The sequence below is a fragment of the Leptidea sinapis genome, chromosome 16 (genome assembly GCF_905404315.1).
Source record: "Leptidea sinapis chromosome 16, ilLepSina1.1, whole genome shotgun sequence".
NCBI lineage: Eukaryota > Metazoa > Arthropoda > Insecta > Lepidoptera > Pieridae > Leptidea > Leptidea sinapis.
In genome coordinates this window covers 9,021,024-9,047,238 of record NC_066280.1, presented here as the reverse complement: position 1 = coordinate 9,047,238, position 26,215 = coordinate 9,021,024, and the positions used below count along the sequence as shown (strand labels likewise).

At 35.8% G+C, this 26,215-nt stretch overlaps 1 protein-coding gene across 1 annotated transcript; it reads right to left on the bottom strand.

Moving 5' to 3' along the window:
• Positions 1-1,325: 1,325 nt before the first annotated feature.
• Positions 1,326-25,805, bottom strand: LOC126968726 (NF-kappa-B inhibitor cactus-like). The gene is made up of 5 exons (XM_050813829.1): positions 25,203-25,805; positions 23,260-23,585; positions 11,973-12,061; positions 5,218-5,433; positions 1,326-4,031 (listed from the first exon to the last, which is right to left on the bottom strand). Exons 1-5 carry the CDS (start codon positions 25,538-25,540, stop codon positions 3,954-3,956), a joined length of 1,047 nt encoding a protein of 348 aa, XP_050669786.1. The 5' UTR covers positions 25,541-25,805; the 3' UTR covers positions 1,326-3,953.
• Between the last annotated feature and the right edge of the window lie 410 nt (positions 25,806-26,215).

The following is a 26,215-nucleotide window of genomic DNA, read 5'->3' as shown; positions in this document are numbered from 1 at the left end:
AGCAAACGATTTTGCTCAACGTTTTGGTGAAGATTTTGTTTGCTCGTCTAGTTGGATTCAACGTTTCCGGGCTCGACATGGCATTGTCGGCGGTAAAATGAGTGGTGAAGCTGCCAGAGTGGATAAAGATGCTGTAGAACGAATGGATAACGCAAAAGTGGCCTACATTATGCAAAGGCTACAGTCCAGAAGACATTTATAACGCAGACGAAACCGGACTTTTTTACAATATGACACCAGACAGGACTTTAAAATTCAAAGGAGAGAATTGTTCGGGAGGAAAAATGTCCAAGACAAACCAAGATGCTTTAAAAACATACACTGCCGGTAACGTATGAAAACAATGTGAAGTCATGGATGACATCGGAAATTTTTGAAAAATGGTTACAAAACTGGGACGCTGAATTAAAAGCAAACAATAAGAAAGTTCTTCTTTTAGTTGATAATTGTCCTGCTCATGCGGCTGTTACTAATCTGAAGTGTATTAAACTCGTGTTCTTACCACCTTGACTGTAGTATCAAACTTGACTTACCCTGAGACCTATAGAGCGTATCTACTTACCCCCTTATTCATAATAGTCTGCTAACTTAAAGCATTGCTAATTCTCACTCTGTCTTCTTCTATTGACCTAAGTCAGAATGAGAAAAAACAGTCCTTAGCGGCTGTTTAAAGTTAGCGGACATTATGAATAAGGGGGTTAGCCTTTACTTAAGAAAAATTTAGATGAGTGTGAAAAAACGCGAACTTGACTTGTGCATTGGGCTGTCATAGCTGAAGCCCAGTATAATAACAGCAGAAAAATGACTATAAAAACGAAATATAAATATAAAAAAATAACGATTATGCTAAGCTTACACTCAGCTAAGTTTCACGTAAGTAAAGTCTAAGTACGATCTATAATAGCCAACTCACTCAGTCTTAGGCCCGGTTTCCACCAAATCGGAGAGGAGAGGAGATGCGTTTTATTTAATAACCAATCAGTTAATCAATTTCGTCATTTCCACATATATCTCCTCTCCGCTTAGCTTCGGTGGAAATGGATCAAGCGGAGAGGTGAGATGTCTCATTTTTCTTTGATTTTAATTTTGATTAACTTTTGTAACGACATGACGTCTTTCTCTCATTGCTGATTTCGAGCTCTCACAGCTCACATCTCCGCTATGCAGAGCTCACATCTCCTCTCCGCTTTTGTGGAAATAACCTGACCGCTTCGCGGCTAATCTCCTCTCCTCTCCGCATTGGTGGAAACCGGGCGTCAGTGTTTCGTATATAAGAATATTATTTATAGGCATCAATGCTTCCAGCGCGAATAAAAACAATTGCATATTATTTTAGAATTTATTTGAATTTACGTATCCATCATACATGTACAACAACAATATTTAATTCCGATAAACTATCTAGAGGAGTCTTATACAACAATAATTTGACCATTTACCTATCAGCTGTTACAAATTAGGTATTTTTTTGAGTAATTTAAACAAACGAGGAATAAATAACAGCATTATAAATAGTTTCAACGGTCGACAATACACTTTCATAATAATTACCTACAGACAAAAAACAAACACAATATATTTTCCTAACAAATTATAAACGGTACCTTAAAATAATACCTACACAAAGTACATTCTAGAACTTCTAAGGAGAAGGAATCCGTCGAAATTGTTAAAATGATATTTGCACGTCCGCGTCGAGCGAATGTCTTAGGGCGACTGAGTTATTAAAGTTTAAAAAGTAGCCGTTATACCGTGTACACAGCCTCTGATAATGTTGCCACCGATTAAAAATCAGCAAATATTATTAAAATTATTTGTAACTGCAGTTTAAATGGTGATGTCTCTTGGCCAAGTTTACTATAAACTTAAAAAAAACCAAGAAAATGGGAATTACGTTGTCATGTGGTCAAAATGATTCAATTATTGTCAAATTGTATCCAATAATAACACTTTACCAACGATAGGAGGAGAATAGCTGTGAAACTATTGCAAATTGGCTAAGTTCTCTGTTTACACAAATATCTGAACGAACATTGTTGTAAAATATTAAATAATGTATATTCCGGGTAATCCTCCACTGTGTACTCCACTAGTAATTTATACAACTGTGTGTCAAAAATCAATCAACATGTCAACTGTCAAGTGTACCAACATGCAACAGATAATAAAATATACTATATTAATCTGTGGGCTACATGTGTGTGTCAACGGCTTGACTTATCTTAATAAAAACAAATATTGTGTAGTGAGAAAATGTGATTTCACAAATGATATAGATGTTGGTTTTATTTATTTGATATTTTAACAAAACTAGATTTACAATAATGTTGTTATTAACATCCAAACGATAAAGTTAACATGATAAGTGAAAAAAGATTTAAATATCACTATAATATTATAAATGTGAATGTAAGTTTGCTTTCACACCATATCTACTGATTTGATAATGAAATTTTGAACATAATATGTTGTCGGGGGTATGTTTTATGTTCAAATTTTTAAAAGTACCCAATGTGTTTAACTCGCTCGGAGTATTCTCCCAGCTACTAGATATTAGTGAACACTTGATTTGCAAGTATTTTAAACTCGTAGTTTTCACTTGTGTTGTGTACTCAATTATAATGATGTATTTATTATGTTAATTGTACGATATCACATTGTAATCAATATTTTTATATAAAAAAATCACGCAGAGTTTATTGTGCCCGTTCTTCTCAGGTCTGAGGCAGTCTATTTTCAATGGGAGTGATTTTGAATAAAAATATTTGAATCTGAATTTTGAATATACTTGTGTGATTGATAAAATAATCTTTATAAAAGTCTACACTCACGCTTTTTTATAAAAGTAGGAGAGAGACTTTGGCAAAATAAATATTATAATCCAACTACTGCTGCCGAAGGTAGAAGCAAGGCGACCTGCATTGCCATCGCAGATAGAAGATAAGTTAATGTTGATGAACCCGACATTACATTATTTCTCAATTAAAATATGTGCATACAGAATATTACATATGTAGTTTTATTTTGTTTTCATTGACGTTGTCGATATTTATAATGAAGTTTTACAAATTTAAATGTTTGTATGATCAATTAAATAATATAATAGATATTTCCCTTATTATTCATATGCAATAATATATTAAATGTACATTACACTTACAACTAACACTAATTACATACAACAACAATTAAACACCTTAATATTATATAACATTATACCTCAGACAAATAATACATCTACAATAGACAGATATTACTAGAGTATTAGTAATAGAACTTGTTACGACTTTTGCGTTTCCCACGTTTTGTGTATGTACAACAATTAGTGTAAAATAAGTCTTAGATATAATATGTATAGAACATTAATAGTAATTTATGCAACTGTTGTGTAATAAGGGGTATTACAACACGAATGTGTGTTCATAATAGTATCACATGAGTGTTTTAATACCTAATTATCAACAGTTGCATACAAGACTTTATCTACACCCATAATATGAATCCTCTATAAAAGATTATGAAACAGTTAGCTTACTATCTAGTAATCATTACATCATCCAAACGAGTGTTGTAATGTTGTACTTAATTTCATTACAACACTCGTTTGGATGTTGGTGTTATAATGTTGGCAATAAGCCAACGGTTTTAGAATCTTTAATAGAGAATTTAAAGCATGGGTGTAGATAAATAATATAAACAATGATTGACAGGGAAGACGGTACAGCACAGTGGTGACCGAACCACTCCGCTTGGTGATGTAATAAATATTGAGGTCATTATTAACTATGATACCATATTACATACAAGTAGTATTATAGTATTTCTACTGACAACAGATTATTCTACCTTGTGTAAATAATCTGTGTACGTACATTTTGTTTCGTTTGACACTTTTGTGGAAATTTTTGTTATGTACTGGATGAGCGCGTCCTGCCGGCTAACTGGGCGTCTCCTCAGGCCACGTTGATCGGGTTCTGGGTCAGTCGAAGTTTCTCGAACAGACTCTCCACCTCACCGTCGCTATCGTAGATCTATAATAACATAAATACGTTTGAGAATACAATTCACACTTCAAAATTCATATTTATCAACATATCTTGCAAAAATGTAAAAATGTATCCATCGGGAGGCTCCTTTGCACAGCATGCCGGCTAGCTTATAGGTACCACAACGGCGCATATTTCTGCCGTGAAGCAGTAATGTGTAAACATTACTGTGTTTCGGTCTTAAGGGCGCCGTAACTAGTGAAATTACTGGACAAATGAGACTTTACATCTTATGTCTCAATAGCGCCGCTCATATTGTCAGGTCACAGGTGTACTCGTTCAATTGTTGTCGACTGTTGTTTGCGGGTGAAGTAAATGTAAGTTACTGCAGTGCATCATTTGGGTGTATGTTGGATACCTCGTCGCCAGGGCGACACGAAAGGAGAACGAAAGCATACAAAACTTTCGATGGCATCACCTTCAACCCGTGACGACGCCATTGTTATTAACAAGAGAGACATAGGTTTATATTCGAAGAGTTAGCTTTAATGAAGAACACTCTTAATATAGAGCTAGCTACATATGTATTTGAAGAGTATGGCGGAAGAGGAATTGAAACATATGAGAAATGACATAACATCAATAGAGGAGGGCATTATTTTCATGAATGCAGAACATGAAACCACGAAGCAGATACTGGTGGTAGATGAACTAGATTTAAATCAAATCAAATCAAAATCAGTTTATTCACGTAGGTCACGGAAATGACACTTATGAATGTCGAAAAAAAAATATTTTTCTTATTGAATCTACCACTACTTCGTGAAGGGTTGAGCTAACGAGAAGAAGTAGCAAGAAACTCATTGCCACTCTTTTATAACAAGATTTACATTTAAGTACATCGATTTACAAATAATTTCAAATTACAATATAATATGTAAAATGATGCAACAAACACACTCAAACGTCAAAGTCTTACACGAGTAAGTCAAAAAAGTAAATGTAAATTAATAATAAAATTAATGTAAATTAATAATAATAAAATAATCCACATACACCATAAATAAATAAATAAATATGTATATATCCATACATATATATATACACAATAACTTTTAAGAATCTGAAACCGAGTCCCCGGCAACAGGATCATCCTGCCACCACAAGCAGCGCCCGTTCACGAGCATCTTAAATTTACTTAAATAAATAATAAAATAAATAAATAACTCACATCATCGTCGGTATCAGAGTCGTCATCATCGTCGCCGAGCAAGTTGGCGAGCATGCGCGCCGCGCCGCTACGCTTGGCGAGCTTGCGCGGCGTCCGGCCCGCGTAGTCGAGCGCGTCGCGTGTCACGCCCCTGCATCGCTCGAGCAGGTGCTTGACGAGGCGGACGTCCCCACGCTGTGCGGCCATGTGTAGCGCCGTGCGACCGGCCAGGTTTTCCTGTAAACAACACAAACAACAATAAATACTGACATATATCTAAATGATCGCACAGCCTGGGACTAGATTATGACTATTTTATAGCAATGACAGTACAATCCTACTAACATTATAAATGTGAAAGTTTGTATGTCTGGAGGTATGTTTGAACTTCTTTAACGCAAAATCTACTGAATAGATTTTGATGAAACTTTACAATAATAAAGCTTACACACCAGAATAAAAAATAGGCTATAATTTATAAAACTATAGTGTGAATTATACAAAATATAAAAGAAGTGTGATTGTTACTAATGAATACAACTAGCGCCATCTCTTATCAACTAGCAAGCAAAAGATCAATACAATTTATATGGCAAAACAACGTTTGCCGGGTCAGCTAGTATTATATATTTTATTAAAAAGAGCGCAAAAGAAGAATTTTGGGAGAGTTTCTTGCACCGCTTCTTTCTCTCTCAGAGCGGCCATTTGTTTCCCTAGCGGTTGTAGTATCTAATATATTAGAAATGACATCAAAAAGGAATCAATTTTGAGAAAATATATGCCTTTATGACAACATTCCGTAATCGGTATTCACTAATTAGTGGTTTTAATTATTCATGCCGCGTGACAGACATCTGGATAACATATGAGTGTTTACGAAAATATTACATAAATTGAGCATATAATTTGGATTTCAGCATGGTCAGTATCTCCGGACTGCACAATGCCCTCTCAATTATTAGTAGACCATTATTCAAAAAGCACCTTAACGCTTACTGGTCTATATATATTAGAAATTTGTATGTTCATTAAAAGACATGGTGAACTTTTTAAACCAGCAAAGGACTATTCCATATAAGGATTAAGAGATCCAACTCGCCTTCTGATGCCATACTGTAGAACAGCGCTTCATCAAAATAACGCGAATGTTATGTGTATTAGGGTATTTAACCACCTTCCAAAGAATATTAGAGAGATGCCTAAAACATAAAAAATTAAAATTATGGCTAATAGATAAATGCTTTTATACTTTAAAAGAATTCTTTAGCCAAAAATAATAGTATTTAAATGTAATTTTTTCAGAGGTACCTACTATATTATTGAATTAAAACTGTGTAATGTTTATTAGTGACGTATAAATATAAAAATTTAATCAAATATTTGTATGCCGATATATTGGCGAATTGTGCTGTAAACCAATTAATTGTTAACAACTATGTTACCACGATTCATACAAATAAATCATTTCATTCCCATGACACGACATTTGGAGATAAACTTTACTAAGTTAAATTATATTTAGATAAAGATAACACAGTGCATTATTAAATATTGTTTGTGTTTTATGAACAGTACATCGCACCAGAACGAGCTACAATCAGAATCAATTGGAAAATTCGACAGAGAAGCCACAACTTAGTTTAATATATATATGTAACTAGCTGACCCGGCAGACTTCGTACTGCCTCAATCGTCAAAATCAAACCTCAACTTTTGTATGTACGTCAAATAGTATTGTTTGCGTTCAGAAATTTAATTTGTGACAAAACTTAAGATATATCAATCTACATAAACATAACCTGATCAAAGTTAACAACCAAATAGTCAAAACCAATTAGTTAATCTACCAACTATAGTTAGCTAAAATTAAGTTTATGTTTTACCTCCTGAGAAAATTTGAAATATATAAAAATTCTAATTAGTTATTCATTTTAAACAAGTCTTTCAATTTGATTTCTAAACGACGGGGACACATCAAAGGAAAAACAAAATTGTTGGTTTTATTTAATTCCGAGCATTTGCATATTTATTCACCTTTTAAACCTTCCCTGGATTTCCAGAAATAATTCAAGACCAAAATTAGCCAAATCGGTCCAGCCGTTCTCGAGTTTTAGCGAGACTAACGAACAGCAATTCATTTTTATATATATAGATAACGATTTAACATTATTAGTAACGGTAAAAATAAGAACTAGGCTGGGAACCGAGACAAAGTCCTTGTGGAATCAAGCGAAGCTAAGTTACCTCTCCCGTACAAAGTCACCATAGTTTTAATTCAGAATTAGAAGCATTTTTAATTTATTACCAACATAATACAATTTAATTTACAAAAATAACAAAACTATGTTAAGTTAAATAGTATTGGCAAACAGTTAATAATTTTTATCTAAATTGAATAATTAAGATGGCCCCCAACTGTAAAAGTTAGTTTTTTTCACTAGAAAAAAGTACTAACTTTGGACTATTAAAGATAGAAATGTATTTTTTATGTATGTATGTATGTAATATATTTATTTATGAAAGTTACAATTTATTTTTCACCATGCCCCGCAAAACTGCTTACGCAGTTTGACTGCAGGTAACTCGCTTTACATAAACATAGCTTATAAATTATTAAGTAAGTTATTGATACAATTAATTTACATAAATGGTTATAACGTATTTAACAAGTATTTTTTTAATAAACTTTTAAATTTAACAAGTCTAGGCTCACGTCTTATGTCCTCGGGTAAACTGTTGAGCAAGTATGGAACTCGTTTTTTTAATGTTCTATCTCCATAGTAATTATGTACCAAACTCATATTATGTGGACATAAAACTATTTTTGTAAAATAAAAGCCCTATATAAACTGTTAAGAAATAGTTTCAATTACGCGCTATTTTGGCGATTTCTTCGACCAGAGGAACGACGAACGCACAAGAAGCTCACTTACTGGAACTTTAAAAACCATAGAAAGAGAGAGAGAGAGAGAAAGAGAGACAAGAGAAGCGCTGCTGGCCTCTGAGAAGGGAGAATGCTCTAAAATTTACGGTCTATAAATCTTATCAGTTCAAGAATACCAGCACTTGCTTCAACAAAGCGCCTGCGCAAGACGAAAAGTTGAAGACCTGATACGCGCGAGTTAAGAGTTATTTTATTTAAAACTGTAAATAATTTCCCTCAATGCTGAACGGCGAGTAACAGGCAAAATAGTAAACAGCACAGCTCGACACATCACAAAGGTGACAATGACCCGCCACTGAAGGCCTGTGAAAACCCGCTATCAACTTTATCGTTTGATTAGACAATGCCGTATGTATTATGGGATAATTTTAAAGTTGGTATTGAGGTGGTTAACAATGGGGCTCCGAATAGACAAATGGAGTCAGTCCTGGCATCAATTCAAGGCGACAGTAAATATTACTGAATGTTTAATGTATAATCTGGCTAGTCTCAGAAATGAGTTATAGTAATTACTACTAACCTCAAATGTTTTTAGCGAATATTTATTTTTTTAATTAGCATGTCTTATAATACTTATTATGTTTGTTCCAATCGCTTATCGCAATCGGTTCGAGGGCACTATTGCCCGTTACGTTCGATTATGAGGTTAGAACCCTTTAATTGGATTTTGTCATTCAACATTATCAGCTCCTCGAAGCATATATCATTAAATATCATATCATTAAAAAGTATCGGTGACCATTTGAGACGTTCTCTATCAGTTCTACTTTAACAAAGTTTTACTTTAGCAAACTAATCCTTTCCTAGGTGGAAAGGATTAGTTTTTTATTAAATGCTTTGACTTGTTGTTGAAAAATTCAAATCCACCTATTGCGGATATGTCATTTTTACAACGGATCCAAACACGGTTAAGAACCCTCAATAAAAATATTCCAAGCAGCAGGCTCAGTAATTTATGTGCAGTACAATACAAGCCGAGGCAATAGACAAAAGAACCTAGAATATTGCTTATAATTCCCTCTCACACAAAGATTTATATAAGTATTGAACATATTACATAGAGATTATAACTATTTGAGAATGCCATCACTTATAACATAAATACTAGCACATTATTTAAACGTTAAACAGCGAATAAAATCTTTAAATACACAGTATCATTTGACAGGTCAACAGCATGGATGACATTTATTACAAGCAAATATTTAAAATTTAAAACAAAAATATACCAAAGTCCGGTCGAGGCGTTTTATCAACATTGCGCGGATTTCCCCTGAATATTATCAACGGACTCAACTATCAGCAACACTACTGTAAATTGTGCAAATCATTTCACAGATCGTCAATCAATCAATTGCACATTCAAATAGTGGGTATGACAGAAGAAGCATTAAAACAGAATTAACGCAGTTGAGATGCGATCACTGCGTAGTATGTGCGGGGTAAGACTGATTGATAGAATTCCGAATGCGGTAATATGAGCGAGCTGTGGTGTGAAAGAAGATGTTGTGACAAGGACTGAAAAAGTAATGCTGAAATGGTTTGGACACGTGGAGCGAATGAGTGAAGAAAGAATGACGCATCAAGTGTATAAGGCAAGTGTGTGTGTGGGCAAGTTGGTCGCGGGAGACCTCGTAGAACATTCGTCGACCAAATTGGTGACGTTTTGAGAAAAGGAGAGGTCCGAAGCACCCGCATACGGCGAGCATGTATGAAAAGAGTAATGAATGTAGAGGAAGCGCGTGAGGTTTGTAAGGATAGAAGCAAATGCCATTCTATTGTCTCTGCCTACTCCGAAGGGAACAAGGCGTGAGTATGTATGTGTATGTACGATTTAAATAAACTCACCCTAATTTGGAGAAATCGCTCACATTAAAACATGGGTGCATATTTGTAAGTTGATATTGTAATATGTGTATGTAACACATAATAATGAAGAGTTCGATCTTTTTGCACGCTTTTTATTAGCTTCACCTGTATGTATGTATGTTTGTTTGTAACCGACTCATTTGGGCGCGATTTTGACCCACTTTAATCCAGGCCAGATTTTGTTCAAACTTCGTAAATTTATCGAGGACCGATGACAATACACTAACTTGATAAAATTATTCCATTTTTCAATTTGCAAAATAAGATGTTTGTTCAAATTTATATAACTTTCATCTATCGTCGATAAGGCAGGAATTGATGTTAATTTTAAATTTCAACCATTATTTTTAACCGATATATGTAATATTAGGAAAATTTATAATACCAGATTTTTAATTCCACAACGCGTTTTAAATAAGTAAACCAAACTAAAAATTATATAAAAAGCGTATTTTTTAGTTTTTTAAACTACTATTGGAATGAAGTTCCTTACGGCAGGCTTGGAGGGGATAGGGATTATGCTGCGCGACCGAACTGAAAAAAATGTGATAGTAAAACCGTAAGAAAAAATCCGTGGAAAAAAGTGCGTGGAATAAAACCCATAAATGAGACGTGCGCAGGCGCGACAGTCGCATACACAAGCGAGTAGTGTATATATTATCAATATTATTATATTAATATATGATAACGATTATAGCAATATTAGAACGATTTTTTTTGCAACTTGTGGCGATTCTACATTAGCCGAAGGAACTTCGTTCCTACCTGGTGTCGTGCACCACATTATTTTTAATTATTTTCTGATTTAATATATTTTTTGTGGCTACAATCTACTAAATTTCTACAAACCTTAATTTTTTAAAGTAATTTAAAAAAAAAGCCTTAGTGGGACTGAGTAGAGTAAAACACTTGAGGGTATTTGGTTTATCTGATCTTGGCGAACGAGCTTCAGCAGAATTGCAGTTTTTTTTATCAAAATAAGGGACGAGACGAGCCGGACGTTCAGCTAATGGTAATTGATACGCCCTGTCCGTTACAATGCAGTGTCGCTCAGAATTCTAGTAAAACATCAAAAATTCTGAGCGGCACTGCAATTGCGCTCGTCACCTTGAGACATAAGGTGGTAAGTCTCATTTGCCCAGTAATTTCAATAGCTACGGCCCTTCAGACCGAAACACACTTATGTTTACACATAACTGATTCACGGCAGAAATAGGCGCCGTTGTGGTATCCATAATCTAGCCGGCATCTTGTGCAAAGGAACCTCCGACTGGTAAAAATGTCTACACACAAGAGACCGACAGCTCTGCTCAGTTTGCTCATTATTTGTACCGTGAAATTTTTATTTGTAATACACAACTCAACTGTACATAAAAAGATTTACACATCTCCTTGATGACCTCCTCCGTTTTTTTCGTCGGTTAAAAGTTGATCGTGATGGGAAAGGTCGAAAGTGAGACACCCCGGGGGCGATCACCTATCAGTACCTATGCAGGTGTGATCAAGGTAACGCACTCACTGCCCTTGAAGTAACAGAAAACCGAGGGAGATGGAAGAAATAACGATTACTATGACGCAAAACTTCAACAGACATGACCTTAAAAGGAGAACAAGTAATTTATATGAATAAATTTTAATGTTTTATTAAAAAATGGCTCTGTCGTAGATCTTACTAGGTGACAGCCTGGGACTTTTATAACAATGACAGTACAATATTGTAAATGTAAGGAGAGCGCAAAAAAATATGCTGGGAGAGTTTCTTGCGCCGTCGGTCGCTTCTCTCTCAGAGCGCCATTTGTTTCCGAAGCGGTGGTAAAGTTTGAAATGAGTTCAAAAAGAATTCTAAAGGAATCAATTTGGTTCGAATAATAGTTTTACTTCTTAAAATGCACAACTTGAACATGATTGGGCTGAGACCGTGGTCAGAGAAAATAGCTTATATTATGAAGAATGGTGAACATACCGTGACGTTGATATCAGCTCCGTAGTAGAGCAGCATCTGCAGCGTCTCCAGGTGTCCCGAGATGGCAGCCACGTGGACACACGCCTGGCCTGAAACAACCAACATGTTTGTTTTACTATTGTACTCAGTCGTTGTGTCCTGTTTCAACAGACTTAGAGACAGGGAAAAGAGCATACCCCGCATCTCTAAACACCTTTTGTTGCGGATGTCCATGGGCGGTTGCCTCTCTCTCCCCATCCTGTGAGCATCTTGCCCGTTTGCCCCCTTTTATATAAGAAAAGAATTGTGTCGTTTTATGAAACCACGGTTAAAGTGAAAATTTTTTCACATTATAGACATTTAACTAAAAATAGCGTGGAGCACTGGCACAAATGAGTAATAGTCTATACACTAAACGGTTAGCTGCTGCGAACTATAGGCGCCGCCTCACAGTCAAGCGACATGCAACACACAGACGAAAAAGTTTGAGACGATGTAATAAAAGTTTCACTTTAAAAAAATATTGCCGAAGTTCCGGGCTCGTATAATATTAAACTGACAGAGAGAGTGTATACTTTTTTTTACTATCGCCTTATTTCTTAGAAATCCTCAATAATTAGAAAGAATTTTCTAATAAAAGAATTGCCAAGCCAAAAGATTAAAATTCAGTCTGGACATTTGCATATTACGGAACTGAACAAAATACTGTATCATAAAATATGAAAACGTATTTAATATAACAAGTTTTTTATAAACTCAATATGCGGGAAGTGGACACCCAATAATAACAAGCTGCCAAGGTTGTTAAGGAAGCTCTACACACTACGAATGTTATTAATTGTTCGTACGAGCTATCGAGTGACCTTTGAGTACGCGACGAGCAATCAGTCGAAAGATGATACAACACGTCAGGCATACTTGGTTTGTCATTTGTAATTACAGTTACTATTTCAACAATACTACGGAGATTTGGACCCCAGCACACCAAAGCATAAAGGTTTTTCACTCGCTTCTATGGTTGGACCCAAAAGCAACCGGCCAACGAAAAGTGTCGAATTGCTTGAGTCAATCGTCTAAGGTATTATTTACTATGGTGTCAAATCTCATTCAAAGAATTCCTCTAGCTAGTTTTTTAGTGTAACGACATGGGCGTCATACTGGATCATTTCTATAAAAGTTCTCTAACTCCCGAGAGATATAGAGAGAGTTTTATTTTAATTCCTTTGATTTAATTCCTCTCTCTGTTGGCACATTATGTATTTCTAATTTATTGTGTCGGATTCGATTTTAAAAAACTTTACTTCAGCAAATAAAATAATCTTTAATGGAAGATTAGTATTTTTCGAATCTATTTTGAAATACGCGCGAAAACATGCGTAGGTGTCATGGCTGCCGATTATGACGTGTGCGTCAGAATACATGATAACACTGATGATATACCGCGTAATGTAACACGAAATTCTAAGCGACGCTGTGACGTCATCTTTATTCATTTTTCAGTACGATAGGAACAATACAATAGGAACGATCTTTTTAATCCTAGAATTAAAATCAAAACTGAGTAATTTTAAGAATATATTTTGTTAAATTCTTTGATTTTTTTGACGGTAACGGACGAGACGAGCAGGACGTTCAGCTGATGTTTATTGATACGCTCTGCCCATTACAGTGCTCAGGATTATTGAAAAACCCAAAAATTCTGAGTGGCACTATAAATGCGCGCGTCACATTGAGACATAACTTGTCAAGTCTCATTTGCCCAGTAATTACACTAGCTACGGCGCCCTTCAGACCGAAAAACAGTAATGCTTACACATTACTGCTTCACGGCTACTCTAGCCGGCATTCGGTGGCAAAGGAGACTTCCCACTGGTGAATATTATATTACATAATACATAACATTGTCATGGTCATAGTTTTGCATAATAAATTACTTTTTGCAATGGCTATTAAATACTTTATTTAGAGCATATACCTATATTATAAATAATCTCGATAAGTATAACTTTACATTCCAGATTTCTGTATATTTTAGTATAACGATCTGGCCCGATTCCAATGTTTGTTTTAGAATATCGCAAATAGGTCGGCCAGCCAGTGTTATTAATTTCCAAGTCGCCAGCTAACGTTCGAGACAAGAAACAGCCATCAGTCGGAACTAAAATAGGATCTACCTATATATTATGATGTGATAATATTATTTATTGTGACGGTATTCGAAGGGTATGAAACGTAAATACGTTGACGCAGTTGCGTCAGAGTTCACTCTGACCCAAGTTACACTACCTACTATGACCTAAAACGAGGAATAGTCAAACTAATAATGCCTACTACTCGGCTAAGTCGAGTTAGTACGTCTTGTGCGGTGATGAATACTATATGATCCCAGAAAATGTTAAAAAACTTTTGTGTGGTAAAGGTACTATAACATAATGACTTTCTTAATGATACCACAGTTTGGGAATGGAGCGAAAGCCCTCAGGCTATTAAATAATAAGTTTAATTGAACAATATTATTTTGAACAAATTTTTTTGATGAAAAAAAAAGCCTGATGAGTTTGTTGCGCCCATTCTTCTCAGGTCTGAGGCATTCTTTTTGGAATGGGTGATAGACTTTCAATAAGTGATGTCACATCCTATTTTTAGTAAAAATATTTGTATATTACCGATCATAAAGACGACCCATATAGCGGAATGGTTAGTAACCCTGACTACTAAGCTAGAGGTCCCGGGTAGTCTTGTACCCATAGTACAGGCTATGCCTAGTTTGGTGCAAGATAATTTGTCTAAGAGTGTATATAAAAATATAGTGTGTGAGTGTTATGAGATTATGAAAACAAATGATAAGGATGGTTTGAAACTGGTGAATGAGATTTAACAAAACAAAAACGGCAAATCTCGCTGTAGCTATAAGATATTCTGACACGAAGATCTAGTTATTAGAAAGGTTAAGATATTTTATATTAACCAAATCAGACGAAACAGTGTTAATTCGGACAATTAGTAAGACTAGCTGTTCGTGCTATACATCAGTTTGGTTATAGACAGTTACAGAAAGTAAAAAAATAAAGAAATAAATATTATGACTATTCATTGTCAGTACATTTATGAAAATTTAATATACGTTCACAAAAATCGTCACCTTTTTGCTCTTAACAGTGATTTTCATTATTATAACACTAGATATAAGGGATTGCTTGTAACTAATTCTATTAGGCTTCATAAGATATATAATAGGAGTAAATGTATACACTTTTATAATAAAGTCCTTGCCACTGTTCAGGCATTATCTACAAATAAATTTTAATATTTTATTAATAAATGGCTCTGTCGTAACTCCACAACTTCGTAACTTAACAGTGTCCTACTACTCCACAGCTAAATATCCAAGTGATCCGACAGCCTGGGACTATATTATGATTATTTTATAGCAATAGCAATGATAATGCTGTATATTTGATTAAAAAGAGCGCAAAAAAAATGCTGGCATAGTTTGTTGCGCCGCTTATTCTCCGCGCCATTTGTTTCCGCAGCGGCAGTAGCGTCTAGTATATTAGAAATTACATCAAAAAGAATTCTAAAGGAATCAATTTTGAGAAAATAAATGCCTATTACTACTTTGGGCTAGCTAGTAGTTACGTAGGTACACAGGAGCAAAGATTGTTTGCAAATATGTTAATACCAGAGCCCATGGACCAAGGATATAGAAAAATAAAATGATAAATTTTATTGATAGTAGTGTGCACTTCAATTTTGCACACGCAACATCTCAACGCGGGTGAGGTGAGCGGGGCGAGACGAGGTGCGGCGGAACTCGTGTGAATTAGTACGACGCGACTACAAGCGGGGTTTTCCCAAGTATGCGAAGCGATGTGCCTCGTGCGAAGTGCGAACAAACAGACACCTTGCCCTCGCCATATACGGCGCGGCATATTATTTTCACCATTTCCGTGCTCCAACTCGCAAGGGACCGTTTCAAATTTCATCATTTTGAATATGTTCTGGAAACATCTGTAGGTAATCACAGAGTCACGTCCAACGTTTTTGTGACGGCTAAAACTCGCAGTGTTTTCCGATTGATTACACAAAATATAGATATACGAATACGATAAAAAAAGCCCACGGTTTATTACTTAAGTGTGCGTGACAAGCCACGTCTTACACTCGCGAATTGTATGTCACTTTGTGTTAGTGTGCGTGCATTGCTTAAAATTGATTTTTTGACGTTTTTACAGCTGTTACAGTCTATCTATAATTAATGATGTAAGAGACAGACATTATGGTGCAACAATTACCGCCCACCAGGGTAGAGAACTTATCTTATCCACATTGGCCAGGGTGGCGAGACAGAACAGTTAACCATCCAGTATCCGCCGGCAGTACCACAAATTATAAAACGGCGAACCATAATCTGAGTGTGTACATGTTCTTCTGTCTCATCTCTCACATTTCCCCGACACAGACATGCCCATAATGTTTGTTAGTAAGTGCACTCCGCACGGCAACAGGCGGGGAAACAAGAATTGTAAAAACCGTGTGTTTGGAAAAACCACAGTAAAAATCCGCATGAAACTGATAACAATTGTTGTTAACATTATCACTGTTCAACTTGTGTTCCTAATTCCTATCTATATAAGGTGTTTTTATTGTGAGAGATACGTCGCAATTAGTTCTGCTCCCGTGGGAGATTTTTTTTTATGAAAATAAGGGACGAGACGAGCAGGACGTTCAGCTGATGATATGATATGATGATGATAAACCCAAAAATTCTGAGCGGCATTACAACTGCGCTCATCACCTTAAGACATAAGCTGTCAAGTCTCACTTGCCCAGTAATTTCACTAGCTACGGCGCCCTTCAGACCGAAACACAGTAATGCTTACAAATTACCGCTTCGCGACAGAAAAAGGCGCCGTTGAGGTACCCTTAATCTAGCCGGCATCCTGTACAAAGGAGCCTGGTAAAATGAGCTGGCAAGAGAGATAAATAAGGTTTCTACTTTCAGCCTCAGATTGCGAGCGATAATTTAGTTCAAATTATTTGATATGCGATACAAACTATCTAATAAATATTCTAAAGTTTACATAATAATATATCTTATACGAACAACGAACATTTCTTGTGGGATTTCTCAACCTTGAAGTAATCTGGCCGCTGGCACGCTCACCTAACAAATAAATATCGTTGTAATTAATATAGCTAATGTATTTTCTCGCTGCAATTTATTAAAGGTAACCGGATTTGCTTTGGTTTTCCAAAAAACCGATGCTGTCATCGACAGGGGCCGGCCTAGCGACACACGGGTGTGATGACCGAACGGGTGACTCCTCACCGCCATATTTATTATAATTATTTTATCATCTTATAACCGTTGAACCATTGTTCAAATTGTGACCCTCAACACCCGTTATGATAATGACAGCTACACAGCGTCATCATACGGTCAGGGCATATTATTCCATTTTTATTGAAGTTATATACTATATACTTCTTTAGACGAGTTTTGAAAAAATTATGAGAGTGAAATTTAAGATACGCGCGTATCACTGTACCACAAAGTAACGGGTTGAAGTTGGTTCCTAAAATTTTCTGACGGTTGCGTCATTCGATATTTTTTTTTTGGTTTCTAAGTCCATTATTAGGACAGGCAAAGGGTTCAAGCCCATACAGCCGTATTCGTTATTTAATAAATAATTGTCAAAGCCATCTTTGCAAGATTTTTACAAAATTGTTCTTTCTAAAAACGTAGAATAGCACGAAAAAAATCATTTTAATACACAGACTTTTTCTTAAATAGAAGCTGTTCGTGTTCCTCTGCGAGTCTTTAGTGCAAAAATAAAATCCTGCAAGATTTAGTTTAGCTTTCATGAGCACTTACTATTAGTCACACAAAATATGGACAACTCTCATAGGTGATGGTGTCCCATTGTGTCTGTCTTCAAGTGAGTACACGCCAAAGCTATACACGACCAATAAGCTTAATCTAATGATACACGCACTTTACGACATAAATATGTTAATTGTTTACCACTTAACAGGAAAAAAAAAGAAAAAAGGTCACTACGGTAAAATGTGTAAGACTGGATGAGATGAAGATAGTTTAACCGGTATGCCTTAAAACCAAAATATCAACAAATTATTAATAATCTCTATAGCTTTTATATTTTATCACTATTCTTATCAATAAAGGAAACTAGATAATATCTACGTTAAACGAATAGTATAGTCAAAACACAAAAGTGAATGGCGCTCTACAATTATGTACAGTAAAAGTAACAGTCGTAATGTGCTGGTTGGAAATCCCGCGAACATTCCTTAAACTAAGTAAATTGAACTTTAACGATGTGATGAGTCTGAAATGATTTATGATGAACCCACGGCTTCGAGAATACCTGCGGTTTTCCCTTCAGACTTCCCACTGTGATATCACTCTCGGCATCTAAGGCCAGCTGTTGTCAATTCAGCTGCAATAACATAGTGGGTAAAATAATTTTGAATCATCTGAATAACTTTATCCGTCCAAAAAGTCATAAAAAGCACTTGATGGGTATGATACACGCCGTGATAAAACAAGATTCAATCTGGCAAGCGTAATTTTAAGTGAATGAAATGAGAGTGAACGCTTTGTCTAAAACGATCGGTATGCCAACTATCAGGGATGTTATTATGTTAACCTGTGACCCAATAAACAATGCTATAGTTAGAGAATGGGGCTATGACCGCTGGACTATTCATCAAATAAATTTAATAGTAATCCAATTTAGGCCCAAGGTATTTTTCTTCCGAATGGATGGTTCTAACTTTCAATAAGTGATTTTAACATTAAGGCGACACTAAATGCCAGCGACCTTGAGCGATATGAGTTCACGGCTGCCGGCCCGCCATCTATGTAAAAAAAGCCAATACATATTTTCAAAATTCTTGCGTGGAAAACAGTTTATATGCTTACAATCCTCGTTATTCACTACTTATCTGAATAAATGAACCTACACAAAAAAGTACAAGCTATAAGAATAACTTTTCTGAGAGAAGTACCAAAAAAATGCGTTACGCCATGCCAAAAAACTTGTTTAACCTCAAAGAAATGTGGTAGTTCAAAAAGACTCGGCAGTGTTAACTATAACCAACAGCAAGCATTAGCAACCTACAAATAAGACTTAAGGATATGTGTAACAGGATTAAGTAGTGTTCATAGCTCGAAATGCTATACTTTCACCACAAAACTTGTCTAAAAACACCATGTTTGCGTGTTTTCTGATTACTTTTACTTCTCTGCGGGTGCGCTATGCGTTAGCTCACACAGCGCCACGTGGGACGTGTCATCGCTCGATGCATTATCTGCGGCGTCATGTGAGGTGGGAAACCCGAGGCCACGAGCGCGCCGTGTGCACGTACTCTCTCGTACGTAACAATGTACCAGCGCGTCTCGGTGGGATACCCCGGGCATAGAATGAGCACAACATAGCGCTTTCACTTCGAGCCGGTTCATGTAACGCTCGCTTTGGGAATACCCACCGCTGACCGCGCACCGCCATTTGCAAACACTTTATTAACGCTTTTACGACCGCCGATGGACAAAATATTATTTTTGTCGGCTTTTATTTGAAGCATGTTCGTATTAATTAGCATAATATATAACCCAAATGTAAAACATTCGACAATTTGTCGCACATCCGTCGGTACACACGTTGGGATCAACAGGAAAATATTATTGTGTAGTTAGCAGAAGATCTATAAACTAGCTGTTAAGGTTTGAAAACTGAGAAATCTTAAATCTCCTAAAATCCAGTAGGAGGCACCGTTGAACAGGATGCCGGCTAGATTATGGGTATCACAACGGCGCCTATTTCTGCCGTGAAACAGTAAAGTGTAAGCATTACTGTGTTTCGGTCTGAAGGGCGCCGCCGTAGCTAGTGAAATTACTGGGCAAATGCGACTTAACATCTTATGTCTCAAGGTGACCAGCGCAATTGTAGTGCCGCTCAGAATTTTTGAGTTTTTCAAGAATCCTGAGCGGCACTGCATTGTAATGGGCAGGGCCTATCAATTACCATCAGCTGAACGTCCTGTTAGTCTCGTCCCTTATTATCTTTAAAAAATAACTTCGAAATCGGCCACTGTATCTATCTTTTTTTGTTTACACAGAAGTTTTGGGATAAACCAAATGTGTTAAAATCAACCGCGATTAGCAATGTTGGAACAATTATAACGGCGGATCATTAAAGTAATTAGGTACTTAATTTTAGAGCCAAAAATACCTCTAGTCTGTCTGGAGAATGCGAAGGCATTCTCTAATGTATCTTTTTGAATACAAAATCGTGCCAACGTCATGAGATTATATTTACAGAAGCTAACGAGGTCGACTGTCGCAGACAAGCACAGTAAACAAACGCCGCTGAAAGTCCCAAGGCAAATTGTGTAACATCGGGAAAACCGAACGAACATCTGTTTATTTCCGGCACTACATAATAATATAATTTTAATGTAATTTACTACGTAGGGTAAAACCCTGCTAAACTCACTATTACACTAATGGTATTTTAATTAACGCTTGTCATTGTGATTTGAACTGACATACCTTCTATCGTATGACCTATTCGCTCCATCAGCTACCTACAAATTTATTGGTTGCAAACCCAATCAACCACAGCAAACTGTTTCTATGGTATCTTTATTTGGTAAGGACTCCTTATCTTTTACAATATCATATCTGTGCATTTTGCGCAGCAAGCAATGAATTTTCACTACCAGATATTATATTAAACTGATATAGGAATTCCAAATGTTTTTTTTTATGAAAATAAGGGACGAGACGAGCAGGACGTTCAACTGATGGTAATTGATAGGCCCTACCCATTACAATGCAGTGCCGCTCAGGATTATTGAAAAATCCAAAAATTCTGAGCGGCTCTACAATTGCGCACGTCACCTTGAGACATAAGATGTTAAGTCTCATTTACCCAGTAATTTCACTAGCTACGGCAACCTTCAGACCGAAACACAGTAATTTTTACACATTACTGCTACACGGCATAAAAAGGCGCCGTTGTGGTACCCATAATCTAGCCGGCTTCCTGTGCAACGGAGCCTCCCACTGGTAAGTGACTTTAATGGTGAAGTGACCATACTGAGCACTATTAGACAGATAGATATAATGTATCTTTAGGGAAAACATGAAGATGATTGCACAGCTCTTTTTCCCCGAAACAAACTCCAAACGTTTGCTGTATTTCCCGATGACATTGCGAAGGATTCAGATGTCATTGAATCGTTGTCGCAATGGCATGGCTCATATTGACCTTTCTGCATCATCAACTATTAAAGACAATACTAAAGTAATAGATGTGGGATTATCCGGCTATTTATTTAATAGCACATCGACTTGTCCATTCGATGTTCAATGGCGCATTAAGGATATTTGTAAAGTGCAGATTTGAAAAAGATAATAATAGATGCAATAAAAATCTTCGTAACTTTCTTAGTGAAATGTATGATTTTCAGTTTACATAATATCAATAGTACGATACGATGGATCTTTGGCTCGCAGAACCGATACTCGATAGGTACTGAAGGTTCTTGAGTGGCGACCACGGGTAGGAAGACGACGGACGCGATGGCCCCGATATGATGGAGTGATATATGACAATGGTAGTGGGGAATTGTTGGACATACGGAAGAGGAGGAGTCACAAACGTACGTCTCACGTGCAAGGTGATCACCGCTGCCCACATTATCCTGCACCTTAGAGATTACGCTTTTTTAAGGACATATCATTCGCAGTCTGATAGCGGAACGGCAAAATTTTGCCTTAGTCGTGTCTCAACTGTCACTGCCGAATCGGGTTGTAAATTCAACACGCATAACTTGAATAAATGTTTTACATTGCTGCTTATTGACAAGAACATTCTAAACAACTGGAGTAAATGCGCCAATGTATAGACATAGCATTCGACGCTTATTTTGGTGTCATATTTCGGCTTTGTTTCTATACGACGTGATGTGTCTATATGTGTAGAACGACATTGGTTTTTAAATGTCGTATTATACTGAAAACACCACGCAAATATCAGCAGTGGATGTCTTCGGGCTGATGATCATGATGACTATGATAAATGATTAATCTCCCATACCGGTATTCAAGGGTTGGTGACGTAGCGTCGCGTGCAGCCGCCACGGATACAGATGGACAACATTCAAGCGGACAATGGCATTTTGTGAAGGAAAACAACTTAGTATCCGGCATTGATACATGCGCTATTTCTATTGATTGTGTCGCATTTTTCCTTAATTAACTATCGCCGTCGCTTCATCAATTGTCTTGACGTAACCAGCCCCTACTACGAGAATCAACTACCAACCATACTCATTATGCAAACAATGGACGTCAATGAAAATAACCCGTTTATAGACTTGTTGAAACTCGCATAATTTATAACATATTTGTAATATGATAGTACTCAACAGGTTATCTTCCTACCTCTGGTGAAGTCAAGGCGATTTTGATAATAAACAATCTTTTTACATTCATAATTGGCTAAAGGAACCAGTCCACAAAATCATAATAAAATTAAAAAAAGAAAAAGATATTGAACACAGCCACAAAAAATATACTAGGAGTCACAAAACAATAACTATCTTTTGACTTTGGACCTCAAATACTCAGCTTAGTTTGCATGTGGACTGGTTCCATTCTGCTAAGCGCTAGCCAACTGTAGTAGTGTACATGACATGAAAATTATAAAAAAAATATGACAATTGAATGAATGAATTAATGGTTAGGCTTAAATTTTACAACAATACTAGCTGATCCGACAGACATTGTTCTGTATATAATAATTAAAATACTGTTTTTTATGAATTTGTCAATAATATTTCATAACATGAAGAATTATTTCGTAAAATATGCTCCCTGTTATTTTATAATGACATTATTTCACAGTGAAACTGTCAAGCCGTGCGTCAACAAATTCTCTCATAGAAAATATGTCCATACAAAACAAATATTGGAAATTAAAATAATTATGGGTCCCAAATCGAAATAAAAACTATCTCAAGTTGGACTAAACTGCACTCCATGAAGTGATCTCCATTATTATCCGTTCATTAGTTTAGGAGTCCATCACAGACAAACAACGTGACATATAATTTATATATATTAAGATGTTTATTGGAAAACATATTATGTTATGGGTATTTACAGTGAATCAGAACTTTAGAAATCATAAGTGAGCTATTGCAATGGTATTTCCTGAAATTCTTATACTCAACAATAACATTACACCATCATAACAAATAGTTTCAAACTCACCTCTATAATTTTTCTGGTCCAATACTGTGGCCAATTTTCTAGGTGGGTGTTCTGGTACACGGGCGAGCAGGGCTTGTAAACATTCAAGGTTATTTCTTTCCACTGCAATGTGGAGTGGAGTGCCGCCCGTCCTGTCTCTGATGCCAAGTGATGCTCCTGCTCTCACGAGCATCCTTGTGACTACAGCGTGGCCGCTCAATACAGCCAAGTGAAGTGGAGTATGTCCGTAGTTGTTGGGAACATCTAACCATGCAGTTTCTGGGCATACCCTAATTAGGGTCCCCACAGACTTTTCACAGCCATGCACAGCAGCAATGTGGAGTTGTCTGGAAACCAATGAACGAATAAATCACTTATGAATTTGGTTGAATGACTTGTGGTTTTCAAGGAGCTTTCTTACACATACTACAAAGCTCTGGAATCAACTTCTTTGTCCGGTGTTTCTGGAACACTACAACATGGGTACCTTCCTTAAAGGCCAGCAACGCTCCTGTGATTCCTCTGGTGTTGCAAGAGAATGTGGGCGGTGGTGGTCACTTAACATCAGGTGGCTTGTACGCTTGTTTTTCCTCCTTTTCCAAAAAAAAAGACTTCCAAATTAAGAGTAGAACAGACTATATGTAATATAGAAATGTTTAGTTTGAGTTTCAAGACTTATGTGCAAATTTTATTAGTCCCAATTGAGACAAGCTGTTGACATTGGCAAGATAATGCACTTAACAATGTTGTAAGTGCATTATATCTTGTGGATATTGACACTAAGATTGTGTTCTGTGTGCTTAGGTGTTAGTTATATTACATTAAATACTTTTGTTATTCTTTTTATAATACAATAACTACCATACTCCATGTGATTTAGAAATGATTAAATCTCTTCAGATGTTACAATAAAAACCCTAACAGCTACTAATTTACAACTTCTACTTAATATCTTATATTATGTGATATCTTATGTTGAAGTAAGATTACAATTTACTTGTAAACATGCTCTATGCAAGTTCAAGAAATGTTAATAATATATTTTTTTAATTAAAGTCAGCTTGACTAAATGAAATATTAACTTGAACTCTAGTTCAAAGTTAAATTTTATCAGTAAATGTTGGCGCTCATTATATACATATTTAAAGGCATCATTTGTTTAACAAACAACTAAATATATTAATTTTATAATAACTAAATTTAGTTAGGAGACCAATATTTTTGGTTTGGTTTCTATTTTCAATATTCTAAACCCAATTTGTCAAATACCAGATTTTTTTGATGTTGATATTACAATTGTATGCATAACACATTACTAATAATGTTATGAGCGAAAGTGATCATCTACTATCAAGTGGGTCTACTATAAATTTTTTCTTTACTGTACACGGCAAGTACCAAGATCACATTATGTTTTTTATCGTAATGAAAAACCAGTTGGATAACTGTTTTTTTATTACGACCACATATAGTCCAGTGTATACTAACCCTGCTAGGACTGGATTTAACCCCTGGTGCAAACATAAACAACAAATGATTAATATGTATGTTTTTTTTAAATGAAACACTTTTTGAGGGATTAAAAAAATTAAAATATGGTTACATTTTTATTTTAACTAACTGATGTCTCATGACCTTTTGAGAGCATGTTGTCAGGGACTCTCTAAATATCTGGGAATGTATGCTTAGCAAAAATAATAATAAAAATGTAACTTTTACACAAAAAATATTGTTTCATGAATATTTATATGTACATATTTATATACCTATACTCTGATAAATTTTTGTAAATGCTGCTAAATGTCAATATTATTATTCTTATAATAACATTAGCATTTAGCAGCATTCATGTTGCACCTCTCATCCATTGCAAGGGATATTGGCGGATTACCATCTTCCAGAAGTTCACCCAGACATATTTTAAATAATATTTTTCATGACCAGTATCAGAATAATAAACTTACGTGTCTCCATCATCATCCTGCTGGAACAGAATAGCAAGCGGTGGGATGTCCTGAGTCCTCTCTGGTTCAATTACAATAATAGGAGCCTGGGCTGTGGGAGTATCTCCAAGGTTCACATTTGATAGACACTCTGACAAACACAAATCTAAGCCACTGTCTAAGTCTGTATTCTCACTAATAGTGTTCTTGTCACTTTTATTTGTAGGTTCTGTGGGTTCTGTGTGCTCGCGAGAATCGAAATCCTCAGACAGCTGTTCACTTATTGGTCCAGATAGAAAACCAGAATCTGAGTTTTCATCGTCTAGAACTTTTGTATCGAAAACTTTTTTGGCACTCATTTTGTTAGCACTAAAATAATCAGTCAAAGCACGATGGTAATAATTAAAACAAAACAACAGCTACCTTCTTCGCAAGCACTAAAATTGGCACAGACACATATATTTCATTATTTTAAATCAAACAACTGCTACAGCAAAAATTAAATGTTTCAGTACTCAGGTATTATGGTCACAGGTTTTAATAAACAATTCAACGAAACAATGTAAGACCATTGCGAGTCACCAGTGAAATGAAAATAATATAATTGAAACGATGACCGACTGCGATAAAATGAAGTTTCCTCTTATCGAATAACATTTAACGCAAAAAAGGCAAAATTAGCTTTGTGTTATTAACATAAGAACGAATTTCCTGTGTATATATTTGAATGTCACTTATGTGGTCTGACAAGTTGCGTTGTAAAGGAATTTCCAAATGCCACGCTCGGATACACATACCACATAGAGTTTAAAACCGTTAGTCTCCACAATATTATATATTGAATTAATTTTACATATATTTGAAATTTAATATACGAGTTTCATAATAATTCCCTTCTCGATATTTTGTCTATTCTATATATTAAAATATATAAGTTATTAGATAGGTATAACATTTGAGAGCACAGCAGTTTATTGAAAAGTTGATGCTCTTGGTGAGCTCTGACAATTGACAACAGTTTGAAAGCAGAAATT

Excerpts from the sequence above, each read along its gene's own strand:
- LOC126968726 (XM_050813829.1), bottom strand. The coding sequence starts at position 25,540 with ATGAGTGCCAAAAAAGTTTTCGATACAAAAGTTCTAGACGATGAAAAC. Across the intron at positions 12,062-23,259 it reads GGACCAGAAAAATTATAGAG|GCCAGGCGTGTGTCCACGTG; the intron begins GTGAGTTTGAAA and ends TGGTTGTTTCAG. Across the intron at positions 5,434-11,972 it reads GAGCTGATATCAACGTCACG|GAAAACCTGGCCGGTCGCAC; the intron begins GTATGTTCACCA and ends TGTTGTTTACAG.